This window comes from Monopterus albus, unplaced genomic scaffold (genome assembly GCF_001952655.1).
Source record: "Monopterus albus unplaced genomic scaffold, M_albus_1.0 scaffold20.1, whole genome shotgun sequence".
Taxonomy (NCBI): Eukaryota; Metazoa; Chordata; class Actinopteri; order Synbranchiformes; family Synbranchidae; genus Monopterus; species Monopterus albus.
The window spans coordinates 795053-811223 of record NW_018127900.1 but is presented as its reverse complement, the minus strand read 5'-3'; the positions used below and the strand labels follow the sequence as shown (position 1 = coordinate 811223).

The 16171-nt window shown below is 38.9% G+C and overlaps 1 protein-coding gene across 2 annotated transcripts in view; it reads right to left on the bottom strand.

Moving 5' to 3' along the window:
- Positions 1 to 16171, bottom strand: part of ipo11 (importin 11) — a 108758-nt gene that overhangs the window by 30775 nt on the left and 61812 nt on the right. For both annotated transcript variants that reach the window (XM_020593722.1, XM_020593723.1), the window contains exons 21-22: positions 13048 to 13163; positions 10658 to 10734 (exon numbers count right to left, since the gene is read on the bottom strand). In XM_020593722.1, coding sequence (XP_020449378.1) covers positions 10658 to 10734; positions 13048 to 13163 — 193 coding nt within the window. The remainder of the gene's footprint in view (positions 1 to 10657; positions 10735 to 13047; positions 13164 to 16171) is intronic.

Sequence of the window (16171 nt, the reverse complement as noted above, 5' to 3'; positions counted from 1 at the left end):
CCACCCAGTTCAAGATATCCATGATGCATCAACTGAACATTGCAGCAATAGATTTATATGCCTACAAGAAAGTCTGCTTACCTTCCAGAATTAATGAGAGAGGGTGTAAAAATCTATTAACAAGCAGTGTGTCGAAATTATTACTTGGGCTGTTGCCTCTGATATCATTAGCTCAGCATTAAATACTTTGTCTCCAGTGTTTGCTTGACCTTTGCTAAGTTAACGCACCGAAGATACACAGTGCTGGATAAGACATGTAGATTTGCTTTATGAACAGTGTGTATGAAGTTTTTTGGTTTTTTTTACATTTTTGTACATTACAAACTTAAAAAAAAAAACATATGTTAAATCATACTTAACTTTTAAATGATCTAAAATGGAACCATAACATAGAAAGAACAGCAGGCTCACATTAGAGACAAAAACTGAAGGTGACAACAGTGGCCGCTGTACAAGCACCACAAATAAAGCCATAACATTTTACAGTATCATCATGAAAGAGAAATACTCTAACAAGCTTGGCAAGTGTAACCTCAAAAACATTTCACTCTGGAAACGTTGAATAAGAGGCATTTTGTCCAAATGTGGCTACGCATTAAATAAGTAAATGCTCTCAAGGTAGCACATGGCATTTGCAGACAATTAAACACTGGAGGCAGGAGTGCAAAAAATTGGCTTTTGGCCATTAAGTGAGTGTATATGCTGTAGTCTGAAGCCAATGTAATACTATGGCTCTACCTGTTCATCTTGATCCCCGGAGCAGAGAAAAACAACCCTCACTGGCATGATCAATTGTGTAACAATCAGAAATGAATGGTGCATGAACAGTTCTCAGAAATACAATGTGAGGTTATGTACTATACACAGTGTGTTAAGTATATTTACATGCTCACATATGCAAATGTGCTGGGAAGGAGGCATATATGTTTGGCAGTAATGTAAGCCAGCAGAGTAACTTTCCTTACTACCTAGAATAAAATGTGTGGCACTTGGAAACAGGCATACAGCCACAAACAATTACACATTAAACACACAGACAGGTGAGAGGTGAGGAAGATCAACAAGCCAAGACTTAAAACACTCAAACAAAACATCTGCATGCTGACACAAACACCCCCGAAACCACATCCACACAAGAGTATCTATACATACACTGAGATGAAGATCTGCACAAAATAATACACTGAGATCAGGTAGCTGACTCCAACACCTAGAACAGTTTTTTCATACAAGTTGACAGGGTATATAACTCTAAAACCTAGAATAACAGTTACTTCAGATGAAGATCTGCACAAAATAATACACATAAACCTAGAATAACAGTTACTTTCCTGCATGTACAAAGAGGCTAGGTATACTACATATACTATAATATTATTTTTATATGGAGTAAGTAAGAGGTGAGTTTAAAAGTAAAATCATAAACTCAGAATCAAATATCTGAAACTTCTAATTCCTTCTCTGTGGCTCTGTCTACAGGTGTGTTACATTTGCAGTATCTTAATGCTGTACCGCTGCATGCTCTTTGCAACCACGTTATGCAGTCTTAGCTGGGAGCAAACTTTCTGAATCAGAGTTTCATGAAGCACCTACGTGTGCCTCAAACTACTTATAAACAAGGCAGTTCCTCATCCAGGCTTGTATAGGAGAAGATTAGAAGTCAGTAGCAAGCAGGAACAGAGGAGGGCCAGCCTGTCCATACAGGTGATATTAATGTGAATTTATGCAATATGTTTACTCTAGCCATCTGCCTGCACAGTAAGGTAATGAACATAATGTGCTGCCATCTGCTAACTGTGCAGGTACACAATGTATTCCAGGGGCCTATTTAGAAACCACATCAGTATAAATGAATATTCAACATTGCAAACTTAGTATGGAGCAACATTACACTAAACACATGCAATGTGCAGGTAGTTTACATGAGCACAGATTAAGAGAAGACAATCAAAGACTGATTTCCAAACCAAATCTGAAACATTAATGTCTACAAATCAGGAATAATCAGAAACAAAGAGTGATGGTCAGAAATTCTGAAAGTGGCAATAAAAGTGCCATAAAGCAATTTGTTTGCTGCGTCATTTTGTGCAGTATATTGTAGCATGACTACTGGAACATAAGCGGAGGAAACAGACAGGGAAAAGACAAAGGCTTTATTACAACTAATGCTTTCCCATAGTCAGGACAGACCATTCACTGTTTAAGAATAAAGCAAAGACTACAGATTGCTCAACAGTGGGTTAACAAGGCCTCAGGTATCAGACAACTTTGTGCTTCGTGGTGTCTGTAGACACAGCAGTAGCTCTTAATAGACACTAAGGGGTACATATACAAACTGTGAGGAGTGAGTGAGAGACCGAGTGAGTGAATGTCTTTACATTTAATCTTCCTCTCAATTATCATTGCTAAAAATTATGCCATTTTGCTCTTCTACAAACATATCCCCTCAAAATCCTGGAAGCTTTGCTCTTCAAATAGGATTTGAATTCAGATTTCATAGTGTAGTAGTGGTTGAGCAAATGATAAATAAATGTAAACCTGTGTAAAATATAGTCACTCAAACAACGCAAAAAGAAATGTTAAGCAACCACAGAAAAGCACAAACACAAAGTCGTCAAAGTACTAAGTAAACACAAATTGTACTGCTGTTACAAACTGGCCAATTCAACATGAATTGAATATGGCAAATATAACAACTTGCTTATGCTAAGCTACGACTATAGTTCCTACTGTTTCTACTGCAATTTCATAAACAAAATTGTTTTACTTCAGTTTAAGGCAAAAATAAAAGAATAAAAGTGCAACTGCAGCTTTGATTTAGAAGATGTGTTCAAGCAAGTGACAGACCTCCATATCACACAGCACAGCATCTAAAAGATGAAGATGGCTACAGTAAGGTGAGAATCTCATTCACACTCTTATGAAAGTCTATAAGAGGAGGAGGCTTTAAACCTCTGGTGGCACACACCTGAACAGCTCTCGAAGCAAACTTCCACTCCAGAGACAGCTGATTAGCATCTTACACCATTACTTTGAGCCGTGATGCCATCACTGGGTCACCACGGGCTCAGAAATACACAAGCATGGATGGTAATGTGAGTAAGCCAAGAGCCGATATGCCAGCCACAGAGAGAAGGCTCAACCCACAGGAAAGCTTATGGGATATACTAAAGGACATGACAAAGGGATGAATCTACACTTAGAAAGGTGTAACCTTAAGATGAAGAGCATTTGTAGAAAACACTCAGACCAGTTAGTGACTGTTAGATGATGAAGAACAGGAGCTACAGTAACTCAGAAGAAAATAGGGTTCTACCACTGTGGCTCTTCCCCAAGAGGGTAAAAGCTGTTGAGTGTTGGTTGTTATAAGAAGAGTAAGTGACTCTGTTCTCACCGTTTCTATCCCCCCTCTTTATACTTTACTCGAAGCACAACTAAGACAGATTCACACAAGTTTCAAACACCAATTCGCACACATACACAAGGACAAACATGCAGTAATCTGACACTGACCTTAAAAGTAAGTAACGATTTCTTAGGGGTAAAACACAATGGGAATTCACACTGGTGCTTCAACAAGTACAGGTTCTGTATAACAGACCCGTAGGGTTTGTTTATGTGAATCAAGTCAGCTACACTATACAAAATGAAAATCTAAACAAAACATCACGAGTCAATCCACATAAAGACAATTCAAAAGTCACTGAAAGCGCACATAACAAAATATGTAGCTCTGATTTTCACATTTAATCTCTAAAGAAATGAATCGTGTAAATCCTTTTTATTCAAATAAGTTTGACTCCAATGCAAACATTGATCAAAGAGCACATTGTTGTCTGCTCTTTATACTCACAACTATTTCATCTTTTATCTGTGAGTGAAGTTACACATGCTGTGTTTGCTTTTATTCCAAAGAGGGAGGTAAATTTGCACTCTTGACAGCCTTCCGATCTCTGTCCCTCCATAATGGTACCACCACAACCAGTCATTACTTGCCTTTGCTGATAAGCTGTGCACATACTGTAGCAATATCCTCTGAACGAGAGTTTTGTATGAATATCAATACAAGGGGAGGGAGAGGTACAAGTATTCATGTAAAGAGGGGGAAAAAATGAATTGAATTCTCATTCTGAGCTGGAGGTCAGGCAGCTCAGAGCACTGAGGCCTGGACTTGATAAGACTTTCATCATCTTCCCCCCTCACTACTGCAAATGAACCCGAGGCACTCTAAGTGTCCATGTATGAATACAAACAGCCTGACAAAATAACGCTGCATCTGGTTACAGGAAGAAAATTCACTTCCATTTCCACAGAGCGTCCCGACACCTTTTCAGTGTGGCACTAATACAGTGACAATAGGAAGGTGGATTTTCTTTGACTCAAATCAGCTTCTGCACATCTGCTTCTTTCCTACACCACTATACAGCTACGTCACCAATGGTGTTCCATATTCTCTCCTGGGCTCTGTTATGACCAGTCTTTCCATTTTCACAATTAAAAGACAGTAAATAAAGTGAAATAACACAATGAAACCGTGATACAATAGCTGGCAATTTCAATTTTTATCATTTCTAGCTTCCCTGGTGATTCATTCCTATCATTTCAATTGAGAAAAACTACTTTTATGGCAATATATAAGGAAATATCACTGCAATAATACTACTTTTATTATAAACTCAATAATGCTCAGTTTTTATTGAGGTACTTACTGAAGGTAATTATTGAGGCTGTAGTTTTGTTCTCCCATGCATGCAAATGCCCATGGGCGAAATATCAGAATCCCCGTATGAATATTAGTTTAAAAAAGAAGAGGCTGTTTTGCCAAAAAGTATTAGCAAATACATAGAAAGTGAGGACACAATCGCCTCCTCCATGCGCAAACACACACAAACCATCATTTGCTACAATCAAATTACCACAAAAACAGCTGCTAAGATGCTGATTAAGCTTTGGCCAGTACATCCTTCACAGCGCAGGGCATACAGTATGCTGCACAATCTGCTTTGGTCATCATCATTAACAGGAATATGAAGCTCACTGTGATAACGACCTCTGAAGCACCTCTAATAACTGCTGGGGACAGTGCTAAAATTCCCAACCACATTTTTCCCTTACAGTGTGTGATGAGCTTGACAGTGTTTGTTAAGTGTGAAGAGTTAGCAGATACGCTGCTAAAGTGATGCCACAATCTGCACTGATTTGCTACAAAGACAGACAGTGTTCACAGGGATTGTTCAATCCAGTCAACAACACAAAGTCTGAGTAGAGTAAAGGCTTATGTTGGAGGCTCAACAGCCATAAAACACCAAATTGTGCAGAACTACATGAAAAAAAAAGATTACCATTATTTTTACTGTTTATTCTTTTTAATTTAAGTGGATGACATCTGGACAGAAGTCAAAATAGTATGTTTTAATAGAAAGTGCTGATGAATGCTTGCTGCATAGCTACTGTAATAAAGCTAAACTCCTTTAACACTTTCTTAAAAAGTAAAAAAAAATAACCCTGAAGCCCTTAGAGGCATATGTTTTATACCACAAAAAGGAAAACACCATGAAAAACAACGTGCCCAATAGAAGCCTCAGAAATAGGTGAGACGCCAGCTGCCTTTGGTGCTTGAGTGAGTTAAGTCATGGACTAGTAATCATGCTTGAGAGAAGCAAGAAAAGTTCAGCAAGGGATTCAATGAAAAGGCAAAAATCAACTTTACAGGGAGAAGCCCATACATGAGATGACAGCAATGATGAGAAGGCAGAAAAATTCCAAGCACTGGACCCAGGGAAAATCTTAAACCTCTCACAGTTGATGCAGTAGCAGCTAAAGGTTGAAGAGGGCACAGAAATCTGCAGAGATTTAAGACCGCATTTAAGACCGCAAAGAAAAGTCATAATGATCATGGATCATTCTTTAACCTCAAAAATTAAGAATGACATGAATACAAGAATACACAAAATTACAACCAACAAACTGCTACAGATATATAATCTCTCATCAAACTACATTAACTGTGGCCAAATATGTGATAGATGCACAGTACTTGTACTTGAGACGTCTGTAATAAAAATGGTGTACTGTGATTGATCCAAGGACTTTGTTAGAAAATCACTCGCAAGGCTTTCAAAAGACAAGCCTAGCTGTTCCTCAGTACAGTATCACTGATCTTTGTGGGGCTGGTCTAACACGTTTTTGGCTGCACACGTAATTGCTAATTAATGGGATGTTCATTAAGTAAAGTCTGCACTGCTCTATTTTGTTCTGTTATTACATGAAAGCCATGCTGCAATTGTCTATTCTAATTTATCTTAAAATGTAAAGAGGCAGGCTATTTGTTCCAAAAAATTTAATTAGTCATCTATCACTCATGACCACCAAACTATTTATTAATGTGAAAGAGCAATAAGTAATAAATTTGTCTACACTGGAAAAAGAACAACATAAAACAAAATGGATTGGAAATTAATTGATTGATACTTAGGCTCTCTATCACTTGTTGACACTAATTGGTAGAAGGAGAAGAAACAGTAAGAACGTACAGCAAGTCAGAGCACCACACACAACTTAAATGTGTCCTAGTTCAGAGCATGGTGGCAGCGATACAGAGCGCAATGCTAGTCTAACAGTTTAGCCAAGGCAAGTCTCTTGACATTCTAATTAGGGAATTTTCAGCTCCAGTCTAGCAGTGATGGAGTGGGGCTCTTTATCAGGCAGGCCAGGCCACATACCTGGCAAGCTACGACACCATACCAAGCCAGATAGCCCATCCCTCTACTGCTTTGCATGAACTGAATAAATGAACGACCGGGTGTTTTGGTGGAAACCTGCCAAAGATAATGACTGCCCACAATCTGACAAAAAACAGACAAAAAAAAAAGGAGGAAATAAAGGCCAACTCAATTTCCTCTGTGAAATTTCCAACACTATACTATAATATAAATTTGTTCAATGTAAAAATGCTTCTCTGCTAGTGTTCGTGTTTGCGGTGTTGAAAAGGACAAATGGTTTCAAAACTGAGTGTCAATTTGTTCTGGTCTGCAACCATACCTCTGAGCTATCATCTTTTAGCACAATAGCTTTGAATTTTCCCTCTAAGGCTTGCTCTGACAACCTAACTGCACTCAAAACGATTAATGTACTTTAAATGTGCAAATGTAACCTTAAGAAAAACGTGTTTTTCCATAATAACAAGACAGACAAGAGACACGGGGTGAAAGAACAAGGGGTGAAGAGACTAGTAAGTGCTGACAAGTGGCTGTAATTGTAAAGTCTTATGGAGTGAGGTACGCTCTTATTAAAGCATTAAACAGCTTGTTAATTACAAAAATAGCTGCATATATGCAAATGTAAGAAGTCATAAATGCTACAGAGATGAAAACATTAAATATAACCCTTTGTCGGCAATAAAGTAAAGAAGAAGAAGGACCTATTAATCACAGGATAACCACCTTTATTTGGCCAAGTATGTTACACACAAGGAATTTGTTTCCGGTACAGAACTGAGGCAGCCATTTTGCGGCGCCAACTCGCGCCAACTCGCGCCAACTCACACCGATGGCTCTAACCATTACTGAAGTGAAAAAAGAAGACACCCCACTCCTAGAGCTTATTTGAAGAGGTCTGGCTTCTTTCAGATCCACTTGTTACATGAGAACATGGAAGTGGGGATAAAAGGCTTTCACACTCTGCCAGGTTTGAAATCAGATTCACCAAAGTTTTAAGATCATTCCTGACCTCGGAAACAGCAATTAAGGTGATCTCAAACTGGTTCACAATAAAACAATAATAATGATGAAACGCTCCAAAATATCTGCTTAAATGAATGATGTCTTCAAAGTGCTTTCTCAACATTTGAATGAAACGCCAAGAATCAACTGAAAAGAATGAAGCAAATTAGAAATCACAGTGGTAAACGTAAGAAAAAAAGTTGAAGTAAAAATAAAAAGTCCCCTATTTAAAATTCTATCTACGGATTAAAAAAAAAAAAGAATTTCTTAAAATTATGTAATGAAACCAAAAGCTCAAGAGCAGCTACTAAATGTAGCTGGTGGTGAGACCTGTATCGGTCAAGAAGTTAATGATTTATGGACTGCTATTGCAGATTAAAAGATGTTAAGAAATACCACCACAGCTCCCAGAAGTGACGCCATTGTGACACACTCGCCCCCTGGTGGCTTGCTGCAGTATTGCTCATAAATCTAGCCTCCCCCATGTTAGTGGATGGGTCATCGGCCAAACTAAAACTTGAAGTACAAGTCAGATAAATTTTTCCCAGAGGTCACTTCTGTTGTTTTTGATTAATATTATCATGCTGATGTGTGTACAAGTGGCAACTGTTCTGGTAAGATGGCTTTTAATACGTTACTTGATGATATACAAAAATTTACTTGTATTTTGGTTGATTTAACAGCTTTGATTTGTGGTCCGATGCGGTCACTCCACTTCTGGTTGCTACTAAGCAGAATCTGGGTGCAAAACACAAGATGGCGGCTGCCGTATTTCGGCTTCATTTTTGCATGGTGGAGGGAAGTGGTGACAGCATATCCAACCATACGTCAATAGCAGCAACTAATGATTAGTGTCATAATCAATGAATCTGCCAATTATTTTCTGAATTAATAATTTGGTCGGTAAAACATCACAAAAACAGTGAAAAATAAAAGTGTGAATCCCAGAGAACAATTCTACAGCCCAAGGTGACATCATCAAATGTCTTGTTTTGACTGAGCAACAGCCAAATACACAAAGATGTCCAATTTACTATTATGTAAGAAAAGAAAAAGCAGCTAATTCTCCCCACTGGGAAGTTGGAACCATCTAATTTTGTGCTTACAAATTTACTTGAATAACTAACTGAACATTTAAATAGCTGCTGACTAATTGAGAGCTTTTCTGCTGAACTGCATATCAGGGAGATCTGACGGAACTGCTGCGGGTAAAAGAGTGCATATGTGCACGTATAGGCTCATGTGTAATACCTATCAAAGTGACAACCATTATTTACATATACCCATGCATCTTTCAGCTGAAACCATTATTTCTATACATCCTTCCATCTTGAATTCTGTGCTTTCACCTCCATCTATAAACCTCTAACTGTATGGCATCTTATCTGTCTGTATGTATGTTTCTTTCATTTTTCTCCATCTGACCTTCCATTATCTGTTCTTTCATCTTTCACACTGCCAGTATTCCATACCTTCTGCTCTCCTTCAATCTATCCTTACAGCCACTTACACCAGTAATATGGCAGCTGATTAGTGTGCACAAATTACTTGACAGATCTTCATTGATCATGTTGAGGCACTGAGGACTAAAATATTTCATTCCTACTGTGAGATTTCAGTGAGTGTGCAGACATTTTATTTTAATCTTTTTTTTTTTTTTTTTTTACTAGGTTCATCTTCCTTGCTTGTAGGAACAGATAAATGCTCCATAAAATGTTTTGGCATTGTTGTGGAGGCATAGTGTGTCAGCTTTTTCCAACATATCTTAAGCTGAATTTAAAAGCAAAGCCTTTCTTGTACATTTGCCAATTCTGGGCTTTTACATACCTTTGTGCCAAGGCTTCTTGTCAACTCCCAGTCCCCTCAGTGTAATTATCTCTGACTAGTCTAAGATTTAAGATTACTGACTGTGCTGCAAAAACAAAAAATAAAATAAAAAAAAAAAAAGCAGCGGCTTACATTTCCTGCTTTGGTTTACCATTTTGTTCAGCACTAGATGAGTGAGTCATTTTTATCAATTCAAGTCCAAGGACTCCTCAGAGAGCTCCAAAGTATGACCCCTTTTTATGTCACTTCCTCTTTGATTTTCCTGCCATCACTTCTTAAATGATTTGTTTTCATCCATCACCCTTTTGTAGTGGTTCATGCATCTTTCCCACTTCTTGACCATCTTTAATTGCGTCCTCCTCCATTTCATCCATCTACGATCATCTTCCTGAGCACTCTGCTTTTCTGACTCCCACAGATTCCCAAGTTATACGTGATCATACGCTCCAGTAAGCCAATCAGGCTACACTAGTGTTCCTATTAGCCTGAGTCACTTGTTATAAGCAGAAGCACCAACTCATCACTGTTGCTCATCACACTGAAGGCCACACAAACACGCACACACAACTCTACAGTCTACATCAAGTGAGGTGTCCCAGTGCTCCAGGCCTGTGATAAATCATCTGGCCAGTTCCATTCAATCTGCCACCACTCACAGCTGCCTGCAGACGCAGAGCGGCCCTGATGCCCTGAGGCTGCTGCAAAGCCACAAATATACTCTTTACAAGCTGCAACAGCCTAAAGTGATAACACTGTGAAAATTAAGTCCATGTCTAAGCACCACATCAACTTTCTTTCCCAATTCTCTCATCTCCACTGTCTTCATATAGCACTGGCTATATTCCAGAATGTGTGGCTTTCTTTCATCTCATCCTGTTTTGATGAGTTTTTTTGTCTCCCTTCGCCCCCCCCCCCCCCCCCAGCAATTATTTGACCTCAGGCTAATCAAACTAACCAAAATGCATCAGTTGCATCATCCTTGACGTTACTGAGATACCCTCATTTCATACCACTAATTCAATGTATATGCTAATGCAAAATGCATATGAAGTTACTCAAGAGGGGGAAAAATATCAAAACTTGTTGCAAACAAAGAAACCTTATCTCACCCAGCAAAGCTGACATGTTCTGGAAAATTCTGAGTAGCTCTGGGGTGACAGCTGGGCTGTTCTCCAAAGTCACCAACCTGCATGATGACAGGGAGGGAATGAGAAAGCAGGGGAGAAGGAGAAGTAAAAAGAAGGGAGAAGAGAGTTCAGAGGAGAGAACAAAACAGAAAATGTGAGGAAGTTGTGAAAAAAGTGTAGTGCAGAAGACAGATTAAAAGGGCAAAAAGGGGAAGAGAAGTATAGTGGGACCAATCACAGAAACAGAAGGAAGACCAGAACATGGGCACCACCAAAGGTAGACAGGAAATGGTGAAAGAAAAAGAAAGGTAGAGGAAAACAACATTAGTGGCTCGGTCAGTGTCAAGACAAACGTGCTGAAGAGACATTATATAAATCGGATGACTGCTTGATTATTGTAGATGGTTTTTACATATTTTATTCTAAAATAAAAAAAGCTAATTGAATTTTGAATATTGGCCAGATTTAAGTTAAAAGACAGCTTCAAAAGTGGGTTTTTAATATTTAAATGCATAATAATCAGTTCACAAAAACAGATTTACTGATGAGCCTAGTTAAATTGATTGCCTAGTGGAAAACTGTACCTCTACATTAAAAAAAAAAAAAGACAACATTATTACACCAGGCCTCTCTTGTCATCTCTACACATACGGCAGTGGATTGTCAAAGTTATTCTAAATGATCTATTAACATACTCTAAGCTACTTTAAATGTATGTCTATAAAGACAACCTTTCCAAAATGTTACATCCATTCATTATAGAAAACACAGTGATTACAAAGCAGCAGAAAAAGGCACCTACAAGAACTCAAGATAATGAAACATCAATGACTGATTTGATTCACACTCCATGTGCTCATAGAAAAAGACCAGACAGACAGATACAGAGAGGGATGCAAAGAGAGGGGAAAAACCAGCTGATAAAAGATAAAAGCAAAGGAAAATGACATGGACTATGTTAATAAAGCAAACAAATATTTCGGGTACGGCTGTTTATCAGGCAGGATAAAGGACAGGGTAGACACATAAGGCTGTGGCTTTGTGCTACAAGCACACACAGTGTACTGAACTGTGCAGCTGTCAAAAAAAAGATTAAGAAGGGAGTTAAAAAGCAAAGAGGGAGAAGAAGAAATTGCAACTCTGGCAAATTCCCCTCTGCTAAAGCAAATCTTTTTGTGGGTGCTGTGGATGTGAAAATACTGTTTTTCACCAGAGTCTTGAGTTATCCTTACAATGGCATGTGCCCAAAACAATGACATTAGGGCAAGACTGTAAGCCACATAAATGAGCTTCATCACTCTCAGTGATTTGAGCAACACAGAAAAGGTGACACAAGAAAGAGTTAAAGACCAGTATAGACATGTGAAATTTAGCTCCCAGACCTTACCTCTAAAGCGAGCCGAGTATAGTGGAAACAAATGCAGAATCCATGACAAACATTACTCGGTGTAACACGTTTCCTAAGTTCTTATAATGGAAAACCCTCTTAAGTGCATACTAGATGTCTGACTCGGGCAGCTGTTTTCTACGGCTATGCAATCTTTTTTGCATAAGTGACAAGTATCCAGCTTTGTGTGTGAACATCGTTGAGGTCCTAAACTGAGACATATGTGCAGATTTAACTGTGAGTCACATGCATACAAGAATAACATCATTATTTGTGCAATGGTTAAACTGCACATTTTCTTCAAACACTATGATTGCAAGCTTCTCCATAAAAAACCAGTAAATGTGAAACGTCCTCCACTGGCCTCGGTTGCTGTTGTTGCTCTCTTCCTTGTTTATTTTTTACTGGTCTGTGAGATGCCAATACTGAATGATGACAACTATATGATATGTTCATGTGGAGAGGAGTGAGACAAAAAAACTAACAAACATGTATTTCAATCTGACCATCCTGGCAGCAGTTGCATAATTAGAGATTAGATACAAATACGATCTAGGACCATGGGGGCAGCAGTGGCTTGGGAGGTAGAGCATGTCATCTTCCAACCAAAAGGTTGGCGGTTGATTCCGGGCTCCTTGAGCAAGACACTGAACCCTGGGTTGCTCTGGTGACGTTACCAGTCTGTGAGTGTCAGCCAAGACAACAACCCGGTCTGTTATCTAGTGTGTCATAACTGATGGATTGTGCATACCCTGCACCGGTGGCAAAAATGCTAAGGTGAAGAGAGACAGAGGATCTATGTCCATACATGGACACAGATCTGATTAGGCTTGTTCACACATCCGAAAAAAGATGAGATCTGAGTAACTTGGCAGGAAAAAGAAAATGGATTTGAATTTGGCCTACTTCAGCATGTATTATAATGTGAACACAGCCTGAAATTTCTAAATATTAGTGTACTGTATGTGTGTGTGTGTGTGTGTACCAAAGTTCCAGTCCATCGTCCAGCAAATACACATGTGGTGGCTGGGAGACATCGGTGCTCAGCTGGATGATAGGAAGAAGGAACGGGTACAGGTTCTTACTCTCTGCTCCCAGGCCCTGTGAGAGCACACAGATTGCAAAAATAAAAACCAATTAAGAAAAACAAAAAAAAAAAAAAAAAAAAAAAAAAAAAAAAGAATACTGACAAGGGGCTTGAAAACAGTACTTTGTGCTTTAACTTAATGGGACATTCCACACAGACTAGAGCCAGGCAGTTGTACAGAAAAGTTCAAAACACGCACTGTGAGAGTACACTGTCCCCATTAGGGGCATCACTGATTAAACAGTTATCAAATTAACCGTCTTAAATAATTGAATCAATTAAAAGTACATTAACCGGCAGTGCAAAAGATAAGATACAGTGTAACTGTAAAAATAATGTACAGTAATTTGCTGTAGTACCTAGTTGCACCACTGGGGGGCTGATCCACTCGCATCACAACATAATCAGGTGTATAAGCAACATCCAACTGCTTTGGGTATAGAGCCATTTTACCAGAGGTAATAAAGACTGTGCTTAAATCACAATGCTTTGTGTAGAACAAAACAGTTCAGATACTGTTACTTATATGTACATACAGTATTAATTCAATCATTATTTTTTCATTTTCTAGTCTTGTGGTTCCTTTTCATAATAGTTTTTTAAAATAATTTTCTTTCAGTGCTGAACACCAGCACTTAAAGTTACCAAGTGTAGCACTGACAACCATATTTAGCCTAACTTGTGAATTATGCTCTCCAAATTACCATTTTCTTTTGAAACCTCACTTCCATCTTGTTTACACATACCCTCAAACTTGTCTTCTGATGAAAATTTAACAACTGTCTGACACTGTGCACTTTCAAAGCACCCCGTCACCTCGGGTTTTAACCAGTCACCTTGAATATTCACAGAGACACTAACAAGGGAACGTGGGAGAGGGTAATGAGGAGAAAATGCTCATGGTGCACGTGTGTGTGTGTGTGTGGTGGTGGTAGTGAGCGAATTAATCTGTCTGAAGGAGGATCCAAAGTAGTGCTTCAGAATTGCCAACATTGTTTCACTGATGGCGTGACATTAATTTGGTCTAAATATGCTCCCTCCTGCATCTGTGTGGGAATTAAAGAGAGAAAGCCAAGCTTAATCCCCTCTTGGCATGACCCTGTCTACTCATCACAAGCAACAAGTAATTAAGTTTCTTGCAGGCAAAGTTCATTTTCTAAGTTTGAAAACAAGAGAGCCAATATGCCAGCTCTTATGAGCTTAAGAGTTGAGTTAATGCCATCTGATCATTTACAGGTCTGTCTGGGGTATGCTACTCCCACAGGGGCTAAAGTCATTCAGCAGGGTCTCATCTGCACCCTGCCATGAGAAGGCTGGTGCTCCACTGTTACTGGGTCTCACAAACCATCTTTTGTTTCAAACACTGTCGCATCAACAGGTCTTTCGCTGGGCACTAACCTAAGTATTCAAGAGTACACAAAATCTACAGGCATATTGATGACTTTGTAGTAAAATCATTAAAAATACAACTGAGTTTTAGTTTTTGCTCACCTACATTTGACCCTTTTTTAACACTCTCTCAAAATATTTTTAACTTGAAGCAATGCTTATTTGTGTGTTCAGTTGGGAGATAATCACATCTAAACCAATCCATTCATGAAAAGTATGTCCACAATGTATGCACAATGCAAGAGGTGTGGTAGAACTAATTTGAAGCAAGCGGAACTCAAGTAAACCAATTACTTTTTTCTTTTGTTAATGTCAGCATTATACTGCATATAATACAACTTCAATTAGTATGCGACAACACAGTTCGCTAATCCAAGCCCCTTCAGCTGTACACCCTCAGTGCACCATACAATTTGCCAGATGTGTACTTGCATTACTCCCTCAAAGCGAGTGTGTATGACTGAGCATTTCATGTCCCACTGGGATATAATGCTGCAGAGGCCACATAGGGGTCCAACTCTTTTTCCAGGCTTTTTCACTGCTGTGAGGAATGGAGCTTCTGTATATTTGTTGCTATCTTAACCACTAATCCATTAATTAAGTTAAACCTCTTGGTAATAGCTTTCTTCTACTGTTTCACACATTTAATTCCTATAATTTTGTTAATAGGCTCTTTTATTGTGATCCCGAGAGAGACGAGAGCTGACTTGCAGAAAAACCAAGGTAAGCCAGCCAAATTTGTGCTGTGGATCAAACGGATGAGTGGTGAGTTTGGTGAGGCAGCTGATACAGTACCTTTCTATCTGACACCAACTACATGGAAAGACTGGCTTAACACTGTGTCCCCTTCACAGATGATTAAAACAGAAATAAAATTATAAATTAGTTTACAAAATTCTAAACACTTTTGAAGTTTTACAGCCACTAGCTGAATTACATTTGCATTTATAGTAAGCAGTTTACCGTTTAATTTTGTCTACTATTTTATTTAAGTGGTACAGGTGTTAAGAGTGAAATGCATACAGTGGATACGGAAAGTATTCAGACCCCCTTAAATCTTTCACTCTGTTATATTGCAGCCATATGCTAAAATCATTTAAGTTCATTTTTTTCCTCATTAATGTACACACAGCACCCCATATTGAATTTGACATTTTTGCAGATTTATTAAAAAAGAAAAATTGAAATATCACATGGTCATAAGTATTCAGACCCTTTGCTCAGTATTTAGTAGAAGCACCCTTTTGAGCTAATACAGCCAAGAGTCTTTTCGGGAATGATGCAACAAGTTTTTCACACCTGCATTTGGGGATCCTCTGCCATTCCTCCTTGCAGATCCTCTCCAGTTCTGTCAGGTTGGATGGTAAACGTTGGTGGACAGCCATTTTCAGGTCTCTCCAGAGATGCTCAATTGGGTTTAAGTCAGGGCTCTGGCTGGGCCATTCAAGAACAGTCACGGAGTTGTTGTGAAACCACTCCTTCGTTATTTTAGCTGTGTGCTTAGGGTCATTGTCTTGTTGGAAGGTGAACCTTCGGCCCAGTCTGAGGTCCCGAGCACTCTGGAGAAGGTTTTCGTCCAGGATATCCCTGTACTTGGCCGCATTCATCCTTCCCTCGATTGCAACCAGTCGTC